At 41.2% G+C, this 23,356-nt stretch overlaps 1 protein-coding gene across 7 annotated transcripts in view; it reads left to right on the top strand.

Annotated features, from left to right (window-relative positions):
- PASD1 (PAS domain containing repressor 1) overlaps window positions 1–23,356 on the top strand; it is a 51,504-nt gene that overhangs the window by 6,980 nt on the left and 21,168 nt on the right. For 6 of the 7 annotated variants that reach the window (XM_015626192.3, XM_015626191.3, XM_015626194.3 and 3 more), the window contains exons 2-7: window positions 16,168–16,258; window positions 17,638–17,694; window positions 19,025–19,179; window positions 19,923–20,014; window positions 21,804–21,893; window positions 22,959–23,079. In XM_015626192.3, the coding sequence (XP_015481678.1) occupies window positions 17,663–17,694; window positions 19,025–19,179; window positions 19,923–20,014; window positions 21,804–21,893; window positions 22,959–23,079 (490 nt within the window). In that variant the 5' untranslated portion in view covers window positions 16,168–16,258; window positions 17,638–17,662. Of the gene's footprint in view, window positions 1–16,167; window positions 16,259–17,637; window positions 17,695–19,024; window positions 19,180–19,922; window positions 20,015–21,803; window positions 21,894–22,958; window positions 23,080–23,356 lie in introns of those variants that run through there. The other variant, XM_015626196.2, reaches the window with a different exon arrangement.

The following is a 23,356-nucleotide window of genomic DNA, read 5'->3' as shown; positions in this document are numbered from 1 at the left end:
TTTGTCTTATCCAGGGCACATGTTTTGAATCTGGAGCTGAATTCCTTATATTGGACAGATTCATAGTTAAAAGGGCAAGGGGTGTTCAAATGGAGTCTGAAGTGTTAGAATGATGAGTTTGTTGGTAGTACACTGTTGTGACTAGAGCAGAATTTGTTTTCATTTGGGGGGTGAAAAAAAAGACTAACACCAACAAGAAAAAATTCTGTCTTTTGATTTATTTTTTTTTTTAAGGGAAGAGTGTGAATATTAATAAATTATCCAGCTGGGATAGCATCTTTCTCTAAAAGTGTGCTAGAGATAGTGTATTATATTAACAAACATGAATTTAGTTGTATAGTAAGTAAAATTTTATAAATATAAATCATCCACTTTTGAAATAAGTTGCAGTGCCAAGGGGTTTTTTTCTGGGATTTTCTAATAGAGTCTGGTTTGAATTGTTTGAATAAGAAGACATATTGGTGAATAAATCAGATAATGATCTGCTTTACATAGAAGGCATAATGCCTATCTATGATGTATAGAAGTCCTAAGAGAGATGAATTGACAGTTTAATCTTTGGATTGTGTTTGAAATCTACTTTTATGCAGCATTTTTGACTGTTTCAGAGATTACTCTTCAGACACTTACATAGACTTCATTTCTATTTGAATTATAGCTCTACAAGGTTATTTGCGGGCAAATGTTCATTTATTTCACTTTTTTGGTCCTTTGACCTTGAGGTAAAACCTGGTAAGTGTTGCCAAAAGTTTTCTTCTGACCTAGTTGTTCTTGTCAGAATTTAGGAAGCTCAGTTATCACCTTTACCAGAAGGAGTAATAGAGACCAACTTTTTTGTCATTGGAATCTTTGGCACAAGGTGGCTGAGCTTTGCAGTTGACCTAAGAGGAATGAAGATTTCTCCCTTGCTCTTGCAAAATTAAGGAGCATATTGAGATAAATACTTCTTTTTCCTATTTTTTCTTTTTTTTTGGCAAGTTCTTTTGGTAAATTTCTTGTGGAAAAGAGGAATTCTGGGTGAATTAGATTAACTAAACATTAGCTTTCTCTAATAGTGTGTTGGCATTGACTCTTTACCCATGAAACAGCTTTTATTTGAGAAAATACTTGGAATTAATTTTTGTCTTTCCTGACATGAACATCATGCTTTATAAGGGTATAATGTCAATCAGATTTATTAGCAGCTGATTTTTCTCATAACCTTGCAACACTTGCAGCAGCTTCTATCAAAGGGCCCTGATGGGGAAACATTGGTGAAAAAATGACATGCAATGCTGCAGTATGGTGGAGCAGGATTGCTACTCTGCATGAAGAAAGCAAACATCTGGGAGATATTAACAACTTCTGACTGGGATAGGAAGATAATTCTCAAGAGAATTCTGCATTGAGTTTTACTCTAGCTTCTGTCTCTTGCCAGGCTTCCGAAGCCCTGGGTCACAAGGTTAGAGAAAGCTGTGGGCTGATTGCATCATTCTTCAACTGCAGATGCAGCAGAGATTCCCCTTTGCAGTAAACCACCACCAGACACAGAGAGTCTGTCTTCACCCTCCTATTGAGGATGACAGTTTCTAAAACATTAACATTCATGTCAGGTCTGGACAGGGATCAGCAGAGGCTTAAACCATTGTCAGAAACAGATGTGAGATACCTAATCAGTTATTTCCTAAGAAAAATGAGTTTGATTGCATGAGTAGTTGTAAATATTTCATTCAGCAGTTCAGCTACTACAGCAAGGGTAAACAAGCATCTGAGGCTAAAGGTAAGGAAGCATTTTGTGGCACTGTACTTGATTTCTTATTCATTTTAACTTAAGCTTAGAAGAAATAAGTTTAGGTACTTTGGACTACATTTTGTGACAACACTGATCATAACCAGGGGCTCACTTTGAAGACAGCCAAAGAGAATCACTGAAAGGTTTGGCTTGGAAGGGGCCTTAAAAATCATCTAATTCCAACCCCTCTGCCATGGGCAGGGACACCTTCCACCAGACCAGGTTGCTCAGGGCCACACCCAACCTCGCACTGAACACTTCCAGGTGTAAGTATCCATGGTCTCTCTGAGAAAACTGTGTCAAGGCTCCACCACCCTCACAGTGAACCTCCTGTTGTGGTTTAGGTTTGCCAATTTGTGTTTCCCAGCCAACGCATCAAATCATGTGGCAGGTTTAGCAGGGGCTAAAATCACCAGTGTATGTACTAGAATTATTTACTCATTTCCTGCTGTGAGATATGAATTAGGAGGAAGACAAAACAGGCTCAAAACTTAAAAGGTATAAAGAAAACTTCATTAACAGAACTAAAAGAATAGTAAGAATCAGAACACTCCCGTCCTCACAACCTCTTTTCTTTCTTATGGATAAAGTAGAGACAAAACCTGACATTTTCAATCAGTTACCACTTCTACAATAGTCTTTCATCAGTTCTAGTAGGGAGTTTCTCTCACCATTCCATGGAGGCTTCTCCACAAGGGGGAATTCTCTTGTGGCTTCAATGTCACAGCGAATCAACTGTCCAGGAAAGGAAAATCTGTTTGCATTGTGAAAGTCCCTCCCATGCCTTGCAGCTTTCCCAAAGCTGCATTCATGGGCCATGTCAACTTATGGGGTACTATTTTAAGGATGAGCTGTTCTAGAATAAAAAAACCAAAAGTTCTCTACTTTTATCTTTGGGAACAGAGGATTTTCTACTATCTCTGGAGCAGAGTTTCTCATCTCTCTCTCTCTGTTCAAGCTTCTCATTAGATTACAGCTTTTCAGCATCCACACGCTCCAGCACGAGTGCCCTTTCCTCATGGGCTGCGGGTAAATGCTGCATCCCCCCCATGTGCTTCATGAATTACAGGGAAAAACCGAAGACTTATATATCAAACATATATCTTCACCATAGCCTTACAAAGTTATTTTCAGCCCAAGACCAAGGCATCTCCTCAATTTCCTCCTAACTAGAATTTGACTCCTCCTGACCTCTGTGTCCCATGTTGTTTCCCCCTTCAAAGTGTCTTCACCCTTTCCTTTTCCTGATTCGGGAGAGAATTGGTGTTCGTAGGTTCGTTTGTTCTCGAGCTTTATCATCTGAAGCAGTTTTTACGGAGTTTTGCGGCGCTGAAAAGTTGATCTCATCCGGGCTGTGCATCAAGGAGATCGCTTGCCGTGCCTCTCGCTGCTGCTCACGGGGTCTCTGCCGACACCGTGTGAGCCGTGCCGACCGCCGGCTTCACTCAGCGCTTTTCTTCATGCGGAGCGCCGAAAACAAGCAAAGCTGCTGCTGCCGTTTTTGTCCTTCTGTCCGCACCATGGCTGGCTAAAAGCGGCTAAACAAACGAAGTTCATTGCGAGCCATGCTGAAGCAGCCACGGCCGCACGCTGCTGTTCTGGTTGCGTTGATTTTTCAGCCCTTGCTGTCCCGGCCCTGGCCGCTCCTGGCCTCGGGGCCGCTTCCAGCGCCGATACAGCCTCCGGCTGGCATGGCCCGGCAGTGCTGCAGGAAAAAGGACCGGCGGGCTCTGCCGAGAAGGGGCTCGGCAGCCCGCTCACCACCCCTCAGGGAGCAGAAAATCTCGGCCGGGCCGCGTGGCAGCTCTCTCAGAAAAATCATTTCTGTGGGTGGCTTTTTCCCTCCTCACCAAATGTCAATTAATGCAAAACCGACACACTTCCTAACATCTAATCTAAATCTAATCTCATTTAGTTTAAAACCATTCCCCCTTATACTATAAATACCTACCTATGTAAATGCATGTCTTCCTCTTTTTTATAAAATGCCTTTAGTCTTTGAATGCCACAATGAGGTTTCCCCAGAGTCATCTCTTCTCCAGCCTCCTCATAATTTTTGTGGATCTTCTCTGGACTTTCTGCAGCAGGTCCACGTCTTTCTCTGCTGGAGACCCCATAGCTGCTTGCAGAACACTAGGTCCGCTCTCATGAGGGCAGAGCAGAGGGCGAGAAGCACAATCCTGAATACCACTAACCCTGATAAACGTGGCCAGCTCAGTCCTGGTTTACAGTGTGCAGTACTTGTCCTCAGGATGAGTGCAAAACTGGAGATTCTGCTACTGGGAGATGTTCATAGCACCACAGTAAATTCTGGCTTTGAAAGGAAGATGACAGCCTGAGCACCCATCCTCTTTTTGGCTTTGCATTGCCCAGTTGTGCCAAACTATGGTGGTGGGCACAGCCCTTGTGTGGTGGCTGAGCCAGGATTCGGTGCTCTATGCCTCTTCAGGCAGTGGCTGCCTCATATCTCTGCTGGCTCTTTGAAGTACTTGCTCTACTTAAGCAGTAATTAAGGATATAGCTTTAATTTCTTGTTTGTTTTGCACTTCTCACTTGTTAAAACAGAATTAAATTAGAAGAAACGTCAAGATCAAATCAGGGTGGGTGTAATAACAGTTTTGAAGTAGATAAGAGTTTCACTACTGATCTCTTGCAGAAAGGCTGCTGAGAGGAAGGAAAGGAAGGAGGAAGTTAGGTTTTCTCTCTGCCTAATTTAATGTTTTCCCTGTTTGAGTTTCAGTTAAACTACTGTGTAGTTTGCTTATGATTTTTAGAAGATGTGTACATAAGCAGTGCACTAAGGAAGGAGGCTGGGAGTGCAGATGATGTTCACCTCTCAAGCATGGTGTGGAATTCTAAGGAAACTGGGACTACCAGGTGAAGGTTGTAGGTATTTTTTACTTCTTTGGCTTTGTGCTCCTGTGTAGATGTTTGTCAGGAATCTTGCTGGCGTTGGTGGTATTCCATAGTTAGATTATCACAGAAATAAGCTCTATGTGTTTTTTATACATGTACATTACCGGATAGATCCCTATAGTAGCAGTAGCAGTGAAAGATAACTTTCATCAGCTGATTTTAATGTGGATTTTCTCAGTCAGCCTAATTTTGTTCTGTTAAATACAGTAGCAGACATCATTAATATATGGTTATATAGTTTAAGGTGCTTTAGTCAGGAAAGCCCTAAGTAAAAAACTCATATTTACACTAATTCTTGAAAACAGAAATATATCCTGCTGTTTTCACCCAAAAATTACACAGATGATTAAAAATAGAGACATGTGCCAATGGATCTGGCTAAATGAAGGACCAAGCTCTAAATGCTCTTTTCACTCTGTCCCAGGTGAAATATGTTCTCACACTGCAACATTTTCAGCTGGGCTAGTCTCTTACTTGATAACGAGAGGTGTTGAACATTCAGATCCACCATCTTTCTCAGTCACATCCATACAGCCAGGATTGTTCAGCAGGATGGCAATGTCTATTGCTACTGCTATTAACTTACTAAAGTAGAGGAGAGTTATCCTTTGAGAGAGAGGGACCCATGTATTTCATTTAGTAGTCATACTGGAGTGTTGATTTTGACTCATACTAGGAGGATTCTTAGTACTGGACTATTGCAGATGTGAAATAAATCATATTGTAAAATGTTCGGTATGCTTGCACAATTGTAGTAACCCATAGACAGAATTTAGATGTCCAGAAAAACACATATGTCCTTAATACCAAGGATGCCCATCCTTGAGGAACATGACCAGTTCTCTGTCCTGCATCCCCACCCTGAGGAGGGGATTTTGTGAGAAATCCTTCTGTTCATGCTGCAGTGAGGGGCAAGGGACCCTGCAGCACTGGTCACAGCAGCTGAAGAGGCCAGAGCCTCTTTGAGGGCATGGCAGTAGAAGTGTTGCTGTTTGATCTGTTCCCTTTCACTGACCTCTGTGTTTAATCAAATCTTTTTTACATTAATATCTGGGAGGGACACATATTTTCTGGTCTTCAATAGTTTAAAACAAAAAAAGCCTCCAAGAAAATCTCCAAAGTGAATTGGACATTCAGCCATGCTGAGACATATTTAATTATTATAACTGATTATCCAGCCAGCCATGCAAATAAACTATAAGGGGGGAAAAAAAGGATGTGTGTGAATAATTTATCTAGGACAGAATGAGGCCTTGGGTCTTTGTGCATATGTGTAACAGTAACAGCCTACTATGAAAGTGTTTCAGTGACTGACATATTTGCAGTCTAAAAAAAGATAAGAAAGTAATGAGAGATCTGTGGATGTTTATCTTCTCTTTTTCCTGAAGGGAAGTTCTACTTTCTCATTATATTTCTAGTGCATATCCATGGTACCATGCAGGATGATGAGTATGATTGTAGCTAATTGTTTTAATTTTCCTTTATTCCCAAAGCTTTCAAAACAAATAACCATCTTTTGAGGAGCTAATTGAGAAGCGATGTGGGCAAGATAGTGCAAAAGAGAATATTGGATGAGAAGTTAAAAGTGCCTCAGAAGAGAAAGAAAAGCTTGTGGATGTGTTTTAAAAAAAGGAGAAAATACCTCAGTTACATGGCACTACCTGGATAAGTGGCAACAATTCTTCTTGAAAAAAGCTTGTAAACTTCAATAGTTCATCCTTGGTGTACCAGAGAAAGAATTACAGTTGGGCCAACATCTTCTCTAGTGCATTAATCTACTAGTGTTACTTAATGCAAATAGTACAAATGAGTACAACTTTGTCTATATTTATCTTTGACTATATTTATCATCTGTCTTTTTCATCGTAAACAAGAAGAGACATCTGTGGAGAAGGTCTGGTAGTCACAGAAAATATTTTTCATCATGGTCTCTAAGTGGTGCCATTATGAGCTATTCTCAGCTCAAAGAGCCGTTCTCTAGGGCAGGTGAAACACAGACAGATATTTGGTGTTTGTGCGTCTTTGCGACTGTTTTATATATTTGCAATGCAAGGAGTAAAACACTGGATGGAAAAGTGCCACTTCAAGACACCTGTGGGTGATTTTGGAAATTGCAAGTAATGAAGTGGGTTTTCTCACTATAATGCTCAAGTCTAGCCCTTAACCGTGCACTTGAAACAAGTCAGCTCAGACCTTATGAAAGGTGTTTACTTACTCAGCTTTAAGGCACAGGCCAAGAAATAGTTTGATCAGATTAGCCGAGTTTGAATAGGAACAGCAGCAAATAGAATCAAATCAGTGTGAATGATGCTGCTGTGCTCTGTATTAGAAAAATATCTACCAACTGCCATTGCAGAGAATAATCCTGGAAGATGCTGACACCTCCAGTCTGCTTTGCCCAAGGGAACTGGACCAGGGCACTTCAGGCATGCAGTTCCCATTACTCACCTTATCTGAACAGTGTCTTTTCTCTGAAGTCCTACTTTTCCCTATGATATAAAGGCTAGATTTTTTTTTCTGCCTCCTCTATCTTGAAAGGCTCTTGATGCTTACAGGGACTGAGTGCATTGCTGGTTATTCTCACCTGCAAGATTACAGAGATGGCAGTGGTCAGGTCAGTGGGGCATGAACATGGCTCAGTTGGAGAGCAGATGTGAGCAGACCTTTTAAGGAAAGCAGCTGGAATTCTGAGAGCCAAATGAGGATAAGACAAATTTTGAAATGTAAATGCTTTGTTTAAATGCCTTTTGACTTAGGTGCAGATTATACCTGGAATGCTTCAGAATTAAACAAATTAAACCAAGAGGGTAAGGAAGTTTCTTATGCTTGAACTTGAATGCATAAAACCAAAGACGTAAAATAAGATCAGTTAGTTCAGCTGCAGTGAATCCTTTGATATTCATTTAATGGATAAGTAGAAATAACTCTAAGCTTGCAGGGAAGATTTTGAATTTTAACTACTAAAGCTCTTTATAGTTTTCTCACAGGTCTTTTACATAAACTGGACATAGGGAAGCCTGTCTTTAAGGAGAGGGTGGTCAAAAACTGAAACAGGCTTCCTAGAGAGGTGGTCAATTCCCCAAGCCTGACAGCATTTGAAGGCATTTGGACAATGCTTATAGTACCACACTTTAAGTTTTGGTCAGCTGTGAAGTGGTCAGGCAGATGGACCTGCTGGTCATTGTAGGTCCCTTCCAACTGAAATAGTCTGTTTTATTCTATTCTGCTGAGCAGTTAAACTGTACAGACAGGTAGTACTGTTCCACTTCTGCTGCAATACTGCACAGGTCTCCTCAACTTGTTCCCACTTTTCTTCTGCCTCTGAACCAGAGGTGAGAGGTCATTTGGCTCTGGAAGACCCATTGAGTTTGCAGTGTTTGGTTTGAGATACTGGTTGAAATGGAAAAGCTGAACTCTGGATAAGGAACTGGATTCTTCTCTGTTACATGGAGTCTTGCAGTCTGGTTCAGACCTATCTCTAATCCTTTTGTCATAGTATTTCCTTTTATTGAATAGCTTCCTTATGTATTGAGTTCCAGAAATTCCAGGTTGGTGATACACATGGGAAACAGATTGCAACAGAGCAGATTTAATTACTCAGGTCTAGAATTACTGAGGCAGAACATTTTTTGTCGTGTTATTTGAAAAGGGAGAAGCATCTTCCCTTTTTTATTTATAGGAATAAGTTTGAAATCAAATGACTGAGCTGCCCTTTCGTTGATCATTCAGTGATCACTTGAGGAAAAAATAATGAACTGGGTTTTTCCTGGGTTTTTCCCCCCTTCTTCATTTGGAAATCAGGTCTTATCAGTGCTATGTGTTTAAGGGACTTCTAAGACTATAGTCTTAGATGCTTCAGGAAGCTTATTTTAGGAGGGAGGACTTGACTGCATGCCAATAGACAGAGCTAATCGTTGGGACATCTGGATTTACTCTTAACTCGGCTGCGTGACCTTGGGTCAGTGCTTTAGGTTGAGTTTTTCCAAAAAGTTCAGTATTTGGAGGTGCTTATGCTGGATTTCAGCATTACTGAAAATTAGTCTGTAACTGCATTCACTGTTTCAAATTCAGCTTCCTAAAGCTGGGACACTTGTAAAAAGGAGTACAAATGTCTCCTCATTTGTACAACAAGGATGGATAACTGTTTGTAGAGCATGCTGAGACTTCCTGAGTTAAAAGTATTAGACGGGGGAACGGATGGCAGCAAGCTGCTTGCAAAGTGTCAGAAAAGTAGACATTGTTTAGTAGAAATCAAAGAATGCTGAACAAGGACCAAACTTCCAAGAGTTCACCAGCCAAAGGGCTCCCTAGACTGTGTAGGGGAGGACCAAGCAGATCTAAGGAAATGCAGAAATGATGAGGCCAAAGATTGCTGACTGTGTGCAGACAGACTGTGCAGCATCCAGCCCATTCAGCTGCCTTTCCACCTGTACCCAACAGCAGCAAAAGAGCAGCTGAATTGCCCTTTCTTGGAAGGGGGATCCAGAGACATAGGTGTGATCACAGTCAAGGTGATGCAGGTGTAGCAAGCTGTGTGCTTCTAACAGACACTGATTTGTGTCATACACAGTCAATCTGAGCATTCCAGAGAGGGGAAGACCTGTTGTACAGGTGTGGAACAGTTTTGCTAAACATCTGCTTAGATAGTGGAAGTCCTCAAGCTCCCTTCCTGAATGGGGCTGGGAGCTGCTAGACTCTTCCTGCTTTCACAGGCGGCGAGTACATCACTTTCATGGCTGCATCCTGACTCCAGTGTCAACCATGGCTGCTGTCAGGTTTTAAAATGAGCTGAAGCACATTTATGGAGCGATGACCAGGGAGTAATGCTTGTAGGCAGAAGATACCTTTGAAAGAGAATCCTCCAGTCCACAAGTAGCTCCTTCCATCTGCTGGTCCTGCAGACTGGGAGTAGATACAACATGAAGCCAAGTCATACACAGTGTTTTTGCCCCACTGAAGCAGAGCACTTCTGCAGGGTGGTCCTGAAACCACCTAGAACCCGCTTTTGATGCAGTTGAAGGCCCCTGCTTTTAGCGTACAGAGCAAGCAGCCCCTCAGGCCTCACATTTTATTTTTGTTGTATGAGTTCAACCTCCAGCATAAGCAAACACAAAGCACAAGTTCTCATCTCCTTATCTGTACCATACTCATATATCTGAAATGCATTTTACATACAAGATAGAGAAAGACAAGAAACAAAGCAAAAGAATTATTGTTTGAAGAGAAAAAGAGAATAGCTAAGGACATGAACGCTACTATTGCCTCTTAAAATGAACTCGTAGTTGCTGGGGATGTTCTCTTACTCAGAAAAGTAGAAGAGATGTATTTAGTTTAATTAGATCACTGATTTTCTTTGCTATCTAATGGTTACATTTATTCTGTGTGCAGGGAGAGCTCAAGGCATAAAAGTAAGCAGTTTAATGACACATAGACTTTATGTAGCTCTCTGCTTAGGCTGAGTTTCACCTGTAGTAAATAGAGGAGGAATTACAAGAGGGATTTCAGGGTGATGCATCCAAACAGGCAGCTTTGATGTGTTTGTCCTTATACCTACCTTGTAGCCAAAATGAAATCCAAAGCCAAAAAAGGACCCAATGACCTCACTTAATGCCACCAATGCAGTTGATGTGAGCTGTCTCCTCTTGGTGGGAATAATGCATAGCACCTACCAGGGAGTCTGGTGATCCCTGCTCCAAGCTGTCAATCCCTGAAAATGGAGCAGGAGGGGTCAGAGTGCCCAACACCAGCTTCACAGGCAGTTCTGCAGAAGATAACACTGCCGACAGAGTAGAGTGCTGGTTTATTTTAAAACTGTCCCTTGCTGGTTGGCTCTAAAGTGTTAAAACTCTTCTGAATGAAACCCTGAAGTGAGACAGAATTTCAACACCAGGTTTATGATCAGATGGTGCTCAAATTTTTTAAGCTGGAGAGTCAATACCTTGGGAGGAAGTTTTTTAGCTTGTTAAGTCACTGTTTTCATTGCTGAATTTTATTGGGTTAACCTTCCCACCTCCCTCACTCCTTTGTGATTTGCCAGAGAAGGGAATATGATAGGAAGTGGCCTGAGGCAGGAGTAAGGGCTCTCTGCTCACTTCCCTTCCCATGCACCTAGCAGCAATGGTTACTTAACTCCCAACATCAGGAGATGAGCACTGCAGGTGTCATCCTGAATGTCACCACTGCTTTCCTGGTAGAAATTGCTCTTGGTATTTTTTTGCAAATTGCTCTGAGATAAAATATGTGTTTATGCACTCACCCCCACACACATGCATTTGGATGTGCGGATTGGATCATCCAGAAACAGAGCTTTAAGGGCTGAAAGTTTCGGAGAACATTCTGTCCAAAAGACTTTTCACCATTCACTTTCAATATTCCTGCCTTCTCTTTAGCACTATGTACCTTTCCTGGAAGTAGTCCCCTGAAAACATAAAATCTCAACTGGTGCTGAAGTATTGACTGTAAACAACTACCTTTGCTCTCATCCTACATAAGGGCAAGTCATGTTATTATTTGAGGATTATTTGGCTCTTTGTTTGAGTCAGGTATGGTAAAGAATTGTTTATAGGTGGGATATCTTCATTTCATACTACAACACACATTTATTTACCTTTACTATAGTAATCGAATGACAAGAAATGAAAATGGGTATTCACCCAAGACTGCAGAAGAAATACTATTTGCATATGCATTCTTTTCCTACCCTTCTTGTGCCAAAAGTACAGTTTTATATATCTTAGGATTGTGAATCAGCATTCTGCTTTTTGCCATGCTTTGGGAATTTTAAGGGGCCATTAGACAAATCAGTAGAATTAGTTAGATGCATGCTCTTCTTGTTACAGAAACCCCAGAGTTTATTATATTATTGTCCCCAGAATAATATTATACAGTGTTGTATTTTTACTATGCAAAGTTCAGCAATTTGCTAGAACAGAGCAAACTTGGCCAGGTATTTTCTCCAGCATCTGATAAAAATCCTAGGGAACAAAATGTGGTAGTAATCATATTTTCTTTTCAAGTATCTGTTAGTTTTTAATCCTTTTCTGCCTTTCTTTTTTCAGAAGCACCATATATTGGTTAGAAAAAACATACAAACAAAAAACTAACCAAACAAACAAAAAACAAACAAAAACCTCAAACAAAAACAAAAAAAGCCTAACACATCACCATTGTTTCTGCCTGTATCTTTCATTTCACTTTTGTGTTGAATCAGTGTTCTCTTACAGCCTTTTTAAGAGTGTAATTGTTTTGTATGATCCTGACACTTTTTAGCTTCTGTCTGTAGCTGTTATCGCTATAATGAATGTAGTCATAAATTTGTCACAGGTAACAAGCTAAATTTAGAGCTCAATAAACCGGGGGAGATTATGCTGTAGATAAGTGAGTGTGCTGAGATGCAACAGTTACAATTAGTAGCACAAGAAGTCCACTTCTGTCAGGTTAACAAAGGGGAAACACAGAACATTTGGTTCCCTCCCCTACTGACCACCATCATCCACGTTCTAGCAAACAAAGATGGTGTATGAAAGTACAGGTACAGTCACAATACCCCAAAAGAATTCCAGAGTGTGTTGCTGCTGTGGATGGGTGTGCTATGCCTGGATCATGTCCCTCAGCCTGTGGATGTAGAGTGGTGTTCTGTAAAGCTTGGAGCTGCACAGCTCTACCACTGACCTGAGGGAGATCCCAGTTCCCCTAAAGAGGGTCTAAAACTGGGATTTGGAGCTGTCAGGCAGGACAGGACACAGTGCTCCTGAAGCTGGACCAAGGTGTCATGGGAGCCAAAAACCATGAGCTCCCCACCAGCATGATTCCTTAGGCATTGTGTCCTTAAAGAGAACCTGGCAGTCATGTCTGCCTCAGACCTGGGCAAGCCGAGTTCCCACAGTCAAAAGTCAAAGTACATTTTTTCTATTTTGAGAAGAGGAAAGTGAAGAACATGGAGAAGAAAAAGCAATAGAAAGATGAAGGCAGGTGGTATAAGAAACAAGACGGAGAAAACCATGTTCAAGAGAGATCCAATTCTCTAAAATTTGATCCAGTGGATATTAAGTACGAAGGGTTAAGTGAGGGAAGGGCAGAAAAGAATGAAGAACAACAGAAGGCAAGGCATGTCTAGGAAAGGAGAGGGTGAGATAGAGGTAGAAAAAAACAAGCAGATCAAATAACACAGATATGCAACTCCTTTGCTACACCTGGTTTAGCCTTTGTGTTTCTGTGTGATACCTTCATGTTGGGCTGTGACACAGTAGTGGTGAGATGCCCTGTGGGGTGCTCTGGCAGATGGGAATGCCACAGCTGTGCCGAGCTGCTGCTGCTCTGGCCCACTCGCTGTGACACTGGGGAAAACATCTGTCTCTGTGTGACAGGAGGATGGCTGGGAGTACAGGGTGAGTGGCACAGCACCGGCACCAGGGCTTGGACTTCAGGGCTGCTGGGCATGAGCAGAGATGCTGATCCTTCCTGTGCTAAACAACCATAGAGATTCAGCTACACTGTTTGGTTTTTCAAATGCCATTTACATAAGCATCTTGTAGTTGAACCAGCAGCACTTAACTGAAGAGGTTACGTTCTGCCTCTAAAAATGAAATAAGCTGTTTTGCTGCCAACCACAGTCATGCCCTCTTGTTGCCTCAAGAATAATGAAACATAGGCATACTGACATATAAATCATATTGCTGGAGAATTCATTATCTCTCTTATTTGTGACTGCATTGTGCCACAAAGTGCTGCATCTTGTAATTGAGGGCTCTCTGATGACTTCATTGTATGCGAAGTCTGTAGAAATTATTAGCACAGCACATTTCCATAATTAAAATGTTACATATTTTATATATGCTTCTGGTATAGATTTATGTATATCTACAGTATAGATGTGAAGACTCCCTAACTGCCATATGTTACTTTAGTGCAAAATTCTTTGAAAACTTAAATACAAGAAAACAAAGTTTTTATGCATAGAGAATGTTTTCCATTAGACCAGTTGTTATAGCTGGGAAAAGCAATCAAATCATCTGGATTCAGGGACATTTTTAGGTGACGGATGAAGGCTTTATTCATTGCTGATCACAAAGAAATGGGCAGAATCTCTCATAGAAATATCTTTTCCTTGCCATGAGTGACATAACCAAATAATTAAAATTTAATCTATAATGAAACATTCATAGGATCTGTTGGTTTCGGGACACAATTCTGACTGTTCCATTAAGAATTATCCTAAGGTAATGTTAATATTTTGATGGTTTGAAGCAAGTCAATAAATAAACATTTTCTTTACTCACGGGTTTGCAGTTTTAGATAGCTTCTGAAGACAGATGGTTCTTCAAAACAGAAAGTTCCTTCTGCCGTTCTCTCTTTAGTAAAAAATGTACCAGAATATAGCAGATAACATGAAATAATGCTTTAACTATTAGTTGTTTTCTGTGAAGTCCGTTTGTCATTTAGCTACATTGCCCTTTCCATAACCCTGGAAGCAACTTCAAATACTCTGATATTTGAAAAGTTTGAAATATAATGTACACTTAAAATGCTATGAATGGTTTCTGAGACTTCCTGTACAAAGGAAGAAAAAAATAATTTCTCTTTACAGAGGACATTAAGCAATGATGGATGTACATTGCTTTGTGAGAAAGCTGATCCTCACCTGTTGTAGGTGGGATGAGAAACAATGCCAGCAGCACTGACAAGTTTCCCCTTTACATGCCCCCAGAATTCAGGAATCCCTCTCTCAAGGTGTTACAGAAGGAGATTTTCAGGAGGCAAGAAATAAATTTTGATCCCTCTGGTTAATGCAGTTAAGGTCAAAGAGATTCTATCTAGATCTATTTAAAATACTCTTAACCTGCAGACATACTGCTGTCAGTAGTGCTAAGTGCCTTAACTGGCTGAGGAGTGTATACAACCCTTATGAAACTATTCTTAAGTATTCTGGTTACTATATTTAGATCTGTCTTATAACAAGACAAAAAGCACTTAGCTAAATGCAGTCCTGATGTGCTTAATCCAGTTAAGATTATTTTGTCCTTAGGTGTCTTCTACTAAGACTTTCTAGCTTACCGTCCTGCTGCATCATGCAAAAAGCTGCTCAGTGTGGTTGGGCCTGTGAATTCTTTTATAGCCATTTATTCTGTGAGCTCCTCCAAGTCTGGTGTTGGCTGAGGGCCTTGCTCACATTCATTAGAAAGCCTCATTCCCCTGCCCCTGGCAGCTCACATCTGCTGTACTGCAGCAGAGGGACAGCTCCTTCTGGAGACTGGAGAATCAAGGCTTCATTTTCCAGTTTAGGCTCAGTTAGCATTATCTGGATTGTTGACTCTCCTGGTGACCAAACAGCTTCTGTAAGCTTGCTGCTATTCCAGCTGGGTGGGAGGCTAACCATTCTAATGAGGCAGAAAACCCTCCAGGCTTCTTGGGAGCTTTCAGTTGTTTGACAACCTGTGGGCAGGGTTTCCATAAAATACAGTTTTATATAAAATAATGCTTTGCACTCTAAGCTTGGGAAAAATCCTTTCCTTTAGATGAATTTTTGCATGGTCAAATCTTCATACAAAGAACATTCCCTGAAAAATTTTGATATTTCTGTGTATCCACAAGCATTTTTTATAATTTAACCCATTGCTTTAAAAATACTTTTTTTATACCTGTTTATCTCTGAACCAAAGTCACCAAATCCCTAGTCACTAAATCTTCTGTAGAAGTCATTCCTCTAGAGAAGAAACAACTCTGTGATTTTGATAGAACAGTACTGAGGGATGAGCAGCAGTGGTAAGAGCCTCAGCTCAACAGCGTAACAAATAAGATCACATGCTCCTTTTGAACTGGAATAAAAGCATATCTCTTGACCACGATTCCACCGCTGTGAGAATAGAGACATAGCATATCTACTGAGTTTAAGTTTGCTACACCGTTGCTGTTTCCAGTTGCAGCTTCACTGAAGGTGCCAGGAGTTAACATGATATTTTCTCTAGATTTTGTGTGTCCCATGAGTAGGAAGTATTAAGGGGAGGCCTTGAGTCCATTCACAGGTGGGTGATTGTGGCTTGTGCTGACTTTTGCTGATCATGTTTGTCTTGAAGGAGGTTTTGGCTGCAAAATTTGATAGATGAGGTACAGGTCATACTTCTGATTTTCACAGCACATCAGGTAAAATGTCATACCTTGGAAGAACTCCAGCTGATCCTCAGTGGCTCCAAGCCAGTAGGGCCATTCTGCCACCGTGCTGGATCGCACAGCTTTTTGGACAGAAGAGGTCACATTGGCCTTCCCAGGCTGCTTCTATGGCAGTAGGTGGTACCCACAGAGCCAGGAGGCCAAGAACTTAGTCCAGCTCCCATTACTGGAGGCTTTGCTGAGCTTTCATCAGTCATACTTGAGAATGCTTCTAATTTGTGGTGGTAGACTTTTCTCAGCTTGAAGTGACTGCAGCTGTCTAGGCTAAGTCTTGCCTGCAACTGTGTTTTAACTGGACTTGCTTTTCCTTCCAGGATTAATTTTTCTCCGTCTTATTTACATGGTGATAAGAAGTGCTAATCCCACTCTGTCAGTCTGGACTGATGAATCTGAGGAATAGAACAGGTAATTTCTAATTTGGCTTGTAGCTTGTGGTGACTCAGGCAGTGAGAATCACTCCCTCTCTATGGAGTGCATTCATAACAAAAGAATTCATACAGTTTCTTTTGCCCAGGTCATCTGCAGCAAGGGAGATCCTTGTCCTGGAGCAGGGACAGAAGGATAAAATTTTGTAGCTATTGCTATGAGGAGCATCTTTTACTTCCTGACAATTGCAGGTGGTTCTGTTTTGTGTTATTTTCATAGCGACCAAGTTGTTTGAGCTTGGAGTAGTCTCTAACAGAGAAAATCTTTTGGATGTACCAATGGAAAAATGTCCCTTGAGTTCTGGACAGCATGGGGTGTTTTGCAGGGAAAGTGCTCACCAGAGATAGGGGCAGATTGGTTCTAATTATGGGGGTGGGTGTGATTTTGTCTTTGGAAGTGTCTGAGGGGATGCAATCCAGCAGAGCTGTCCCAGGCATCATGGTGTGGTGACAGCAGCTGCCTCACCTACACCTCCCTGGCTTTCTGCCCCTCAGACTCAGCCCATCTGAGTCACAGAAAGCAAGGCACCAGCAAAGAAGTTACCCTTGTGTTGAATTTTCCATCATTTAATAGGGCTTGAGAGTACTGTGTCCTTACTGGGAGTTGTTGCCAACTGTTCTTCCCTGGTTAGTGCCAGGTGAGGATATTTTAAATTGAAGCCTTGGCTGTGAATCCCAGGACACAGCTCAGATGATGTGGGAGAAGTCCACCAGTGCAAGCAGCAGTCATTGGCTGCAGGATGTTCTGGATGAACCTGTCTATCAAATCATGTCTTAAATATCCTGATAATATGCTGCTGTTGCCTAATAATAATCCTTTGGGGGATTAGAACAGTTTCTTTCTTTCTCTTATGTCTTTCCATTGGAAAAGAAATCTCAGATATGTTTCAAGCAGGGTGGGCAGTGATTGAAATCAACCAGTAACCTATCTGTTTTCCCAGAACAGGAGCAGCTGTGGTGCTGCCTGGTGCAGTCACCAGGTCAGATTTCTCTCTTTTTTGCTCTTGCATTTGCCAGGAAGTTGGTGATTTCTGTTCAGAGATGGGTGCTTCAATAGGATTCCCTATCCTGGTTCAGAGGGCAGGACAAAGGCAGGGTGAGGGACTGCTAGCTTTAAGCTCTTTCCCTTTAAAGCCCTGTTATCGTAGCTGGATGTTTGGGCATGTAGCTGAGTTCTCACTTCTCATGAACAAGCAAGGAAAGACATACCTTGCAAGGAAAGAAAGAGTAGAATTTGGGAAAGGGATGATTGAAACATCCAGGAAGTCTTTAAGTATAAACCACTACACTCCATCTTTTGACATTCCTAGCAAGATCAGGGAATATGTCTCAGTAAGTACTTCTGTCTTTTTCTTGCAGAGCCCTGTGTTGTGTAAACGAACTGATGGATGAAGATGAGAAGGACAGGGCAAAGAGGTATGACAGGATGCACTTCTGGAGGAGAATTGTAAATGCTGTGTTGTCCAGTGCTTGATGATGAACTTGATCCCACTGATGTTAGAGGCAAAACTCCACAGTTTATAGGTTGTGTATAGCTGACCACAAGCAGCATAATTTAAGTCACCATTCAGGCTTGTCACAGAGTTTGGTTACCCCTACAATGGGTTATTTGGCTGAGTGGTCCTTAAATTATATTGCTGTGCCCTCAGGATCTCATGCTATCCCATGGCTATTTATTATCTTGAAGTAGGATTCCTGACCGGTGATCTTATTGGCATCAAGCAGTACTATCCACCTGGGGTAGAGTTCCCATAGCAGTCCTGCTTTAACACAGGTCTGAGTTAGTCTCCTGTCAGAGAAGCACTTGGCTCAGTTCTGTTTAGTCATTGTACTCAAGTGCCAAAACAGAGATGGCTGTGAACATTAATGCTGGATCAGAAAACATCCAAATGCCAACCTGAATATGATTTGAAATGCTTTCTGCATACCACCCTCAGTCTAGATCACAGGAAGTATGTATCATCATGAATACACTTGTAAAGCAAATTAATTACTACTGGAAGAGGTTGTATGAAAAACGTTATTTCAGATATGAGCACTGAAAAGTACACTTTGGAAGAAACTGAATGGATTTGCTTTCTCCTTTATTGTTTTTAATGGAGGGGGAAAGCCTATTAAATATTCTTAATTTGTGGGCTGAAAACTAGTTGTAGTTCTACAGACAGACTCTTAACATTCCCAGTTTCATATATCACAGCAGTAGATTTTCAAGATGACATACAAGATTTTATTCTGCAGTTCAATTGCCTCTGCACAGCGCTGTCTCTTGTTGAGCTCCTTTTGCAAGTAAAAATCAGAGAAATTCTTCACATTTTGACATTTATGTGTGCGTGTACTAACTGTAAAACAAAAGTTCATAATAATTAAGTAAACAAAACATGAATATGCATGAACATACTTTTCTTTTACTGGAGGAATTTCTCTCATAGCACCTTCACTATCACTGCTTTTGAAACAGTGGGAACTGCTGCTGAAATTTATGTAAGGCTATGGTTTTTCCCAAATGAACCCAAATATGTTTTATCTCCAGGTGTTCCTTGATGCCAGTGAGTTCAGTCTTGCTACAGGGCTCTAAGTACCAGCAAAATCCTTGTGTGCAAGCCCAGTTTTAAACAAATAAACATTCCCAGCAGAGTTTAGATTCTTGTATTTAAAGTGTTTTAGTGGGGCAGGGTAGATGACCTCACTCTGGTTTTGCTTTAGGTCCTTCATTCTGCATAGGGGTATTTATGTTTTTGTTGCCCAGGGCATCACGCAACAAATCTGAGAAGAAGAGGAGAGACCAGTTCAATGTCCTCATTAAAGAGCTTTGCACAATGCTGCAGGGCCACGGCCACCCTCTCAAGATGGACAAGTCCACAATACTGCAGAGGACCATCGACTTCCTACAGAAACAGAAAGGTACTGGAGGGTCCTGGCTCTGCATCTGCCCAGCAGCCGGTTTCCACTCAGAAAATGCAAACTCTTTTTCCCAAGCATCTTAGCCACTCATATGAGCTTAAGTGAGGGGCAGAATAAGGCACAGTCGTTGGCCTCAGGAGATGGGCTAGAGCTGAATACACTGCTGACCAGTTAAACATAGATTTGAAAAGTTGCAGTGCTGTATGCTTTTTACTGTGGATATCTCATTACCCTCACTGGCCTCCACATACTCTGGCCTGCTTTGTGCACTCTCAATCAGAACATGAGGAGGGAACAGCTGAGGAACAGCACCCATTGCAAAAGTCAGGGGAGAGGGGATTCTATGCCATCTTCCTAGGTCTCTTGGATTAGGAGATTATAAACCTGTCCTGCTACCTGGGAACTCATAAGAGCAGCTTGTGAAAGAGCTCCAGAATTGAAAGAAACAGCTACAGAATTGCAGATACCCTTTGCTCACAGGGATGCTCTACTAATGTAAAATTAGCCTTTGATGTTAATTTTTTAAGGTTATCTTCAGGATACCTAAAATGTCTCCATTTCCCTTTCTTGATTTCTAATGTATTTGTATCATGATGGCATGGAAAATGTCTGTTACATGTAAGAAGGCTTTATGTGAAGATGAGGATGATTCCTCTAACAGCCTCTTTAAAGATATCTAGTGTTACTTGAAAAAAATTCAAGTAGCATGAGTCATGTTGCTTTTTTGACATTTTCTCTTTAAGAAATCACAGCACAGACAGAAGCCTGTCAGATTAGACAAGACTGGAAGCCTTCATTTCTTAGCAACGAGGAGTTCACTCAGTTGATGTTAGAGGTAAGAAGAAATTAAATAGATTAGTGAGAAATAATCAGTTCAGTAGAGTAGTTCAGGGATATACAGTTCTTTTTCACCTGTAGGTCCTGATATTAATGATTTCTACTCTGCTGGCATATACAGTACAAACCTGACAGAGAACAATGTTGTACTAAATGCTTTGCTGACACAGAATTAAACGTAAGATTGCTTCCCCTTAAAGGTAAATGGCTTTTCGTTTGGGAATGAAGGGTGATTTGGCCTGGTGAGAGAAGAAAAAAACTATTTCCTTTTCTCAGAATAGCCACTAGAGCTGGCTTTTTTTAGAAAAAAATTTGAAAGGACCTTAAAAAAGCAGAGCAGCTCTCTTCCTCCCATATCACATTAGCCAGGAAGCACTGCTTGTGCTGTCTTTGCAGCGGCTGTGCACTGCTGTCCTCTTGATGGGAGTGCTGCCTTTTCTGCTTGAATTGCCTTTAAGTGCAGTCAGGAAAACAGCTCCTATACTCCCACCTCTAAAATGCTTTACCAATCTAGAAACATCCCCCAAGCCTACATTTCTCCCCTTTTAAGAATGTGGCTCTGGGTTTGTGCTGCATGCTCCTCTGGCAGGGACATCTCCTACCCTGCGTGGGCAGCTGCTGCTCTTTGCCCCACCAAAATAAGGGTGTATGCTGGGCTGAGCTGGGAGGTGCTGCTGTGTCTTAGTTATTCCTTTTCATCAGGATGTCATGACTCACCTCTCTGGAAAAGTCTGTTCATTCTTTCTTGGAATCTCTCTTGCCAAACAAGCTAGCTTGTTCCAGCTGAATCAAAACAAATTCCCCCCTTAGACTGGAAGTGATAGGGGACAGCAAGCCCTGTAATAACTCCTGGCTTGCTGGATTCTGGTAGGCCATTAAACAGTTTACTTAAAATCAGTGGGTTTTTCCCAGAGAGGACTCAATCTGAGCAAAAGAAGTCTGGAAGTGAGGTGGGGGAGATGGTGAATATAGCATTTTTGGCTCCCTGCTAAACTGTAGAACAGCCTAACAGTGTCTTTAGAAGAGCTGGCTTTGTACACAGTGCTGACCACCTATTAAACCTCCCAGATATTGATGTTAGAGAAGAATAAGGATGGATGCTGGGTAAACAGTACAAGGAGATATTGTGAAGGACAGGGAGAACACAACATCCAAGGAGAAAAGCACAGGCAGTGACTTAAAAGGGACAGAGAGCTTTAACTCTGGAATGGAAACCACTGCAAATGAGAAAGGGGAAGCAAATCAAACCTTAAAATTGTTTTGTCACTCGCCTTACAAATCAGTGTTTTAAGCAAAATAAATAAGGCTTTAGAACTTCTGCATATTGTCCATAAACTACTAAAAATACATAATTGTATAATTTTTCTGTCCCTGCTTATCCATTCATCTGTGCTGGATTTGCTGTAACATCTCCTTATGCACCAAGTTTGTTAACTATTGTGTAATTCAGAACACATAATAAAGTGACTGAAGTCAGTAAGATTGTGTGGGTGTTGAAATTCTAAGCATCACTGTCTTACTTGATGTTAAATTTCACTGGGTGAAAAATACAAGTAAATTTAATAATAATGAGAATGAGAAAATAAGAATATAAAAAGAATGTTGAATTAGACAGCATGTGTAATTTTTACTTTTCCACATTGAACTGTCATTTCTTTGATTCATTTCTGCTAGGTTTAAGCTGTAGAAGCGTCACTAAAGAATCAATTAGTCTAAAATATTGTAAGTTTTTCCCTTGCATAATTTTGTTTTTCTTCTTTTTTTTTTTTTCTGCCTATTATCATTAGGCACTAGATGGCTTTCTCATTGCTCTTACCACTGATGGGATTATTATTTATGTATCTGATAGTGTTTCATCTCTGCTAGGACACTTGCCGGTAAGTTCTGACCATGCAATACATTGAAGGCTCATTTCCCTCCTTAATGTAAATCAGTCAGTGCAGGATCCAACCAAAGAGGCAACTGACTGCGGGTGGGAGTCAGCCAACAAACTCTTGTGGAGTTTCTCAAGTTCCTGTGAATAACTGACTCTCTCCCAAGGTCTATGAGTTAGCTTTAAAAAACCTCAACTATGTAAAATCACGGTATTTATAGCTCATCACCTGACTATACATCTAAAGATCTGGGAGGTGTTTGCCCCAGCAGGTTAATAGAGAATCTTATGGTTGTGAATCCATGCTGAAGCTCTTCTTAGATAATGTAAATATTATCTAAGAACTGAATCTATGCTCTTCAAATGACACTGGATTTTTCTACTTTGAGCTCATAGTCTTTAGTAACAAATGTGTGGCCTCAGGGTTTTCTGGGAGAACTTCTAGAAACCAGTTAGTTGTCAGGTGCAGAAATTTCATCTTGGCCCCTCAAAAACATTTTTCTCTTTATTTTGTGCCAAGCACAAAGCACCAAGGTGGCTCTATATGAGGGCAAATTTGAGCACACAGTTACCTGAATGTTACGTGTGCAAAGAACAAATCTGTGCTGACATTTTGGTAGAACTGCTTTAGTCAGGATATGTGGGTTGATGAGCACTGAATCACTTACAGATCAAGCTGATTTTGCCAGATGTTTAACCTGAAGACAAATGGAGGATGTAAGGAGGAGCTCTCTCCCTCTTCTGTGTCATGCTTTCAAAAAAAAATATTTCACTTCTCATCATGGTATATTCCTGTTGTACCAGGATTTCTTTTCCAGCCAATAACTGTCTGAACTGAAGGGCAACCTCTGGGAATCATTAAATCTTTTGCAAATAGATAGTAATCCTGGGGTAAAATAGTCTGAAGGTAATATTCTGCCCTAGATCTGTCTGCAGATTGGCTAGGCTTCTTTGTCTTAGGCATTCATGCCAGACCGGCAGCTGAGGGATGCTGAGGGATGAAAAGGCATGTGGTTGTGTCAGGCTGAACATGTACTGCTGAACATGACAAAGCATTCTTTTGTATCAGTCAGATTTGGTGGACCAAAATATATTAAACTTTCTGCCTGAGGGGGAGCAGAGTGAGGTGTACAAGCTCCTTTCTCCACATGTGCTCATGACAGATCCTGTTGCAGCTGATTTTCTAAATGGTAAGCTCTGCTCTTGTCTGTCAGTTAGAGAAGTTTGCCAAAAGCAAACAGCTCTCGGGGAAGTCTGTACAGAGCTCTCCAGCTGTTTAATGCTCTTGCCTGCCACTTCTGTTTTGATTCATTTGTGGGTCTTAGTGCATCACGTCTAATAATCCTATGTGCTCCCAGTACTTGCTCTTTGATTAGGACAGTCTTTGTTTTGCCATCTGCTTTGCCCCTTGGATGGTAGGTGCTTTTCTCCAGGTGGGATGCTAGACTAAGCCTGAGAAAGGAGTGA

The sequence above is a fragment of the Parus major genome, chromosome 4A (assembly GCF_001522545.3).
Source record: "Parus major isolate Abel chromosome 4A, Parus_major1.1, whole genome shotgun sequence".
NCBI lineage: Eukaryota > Metazoa > Chordata > Aves > Passeriformes > Paridae > Parus > Parus major.
This window is presented reverse-complemented; position numbering and strand designations above follow the sequence as displayed.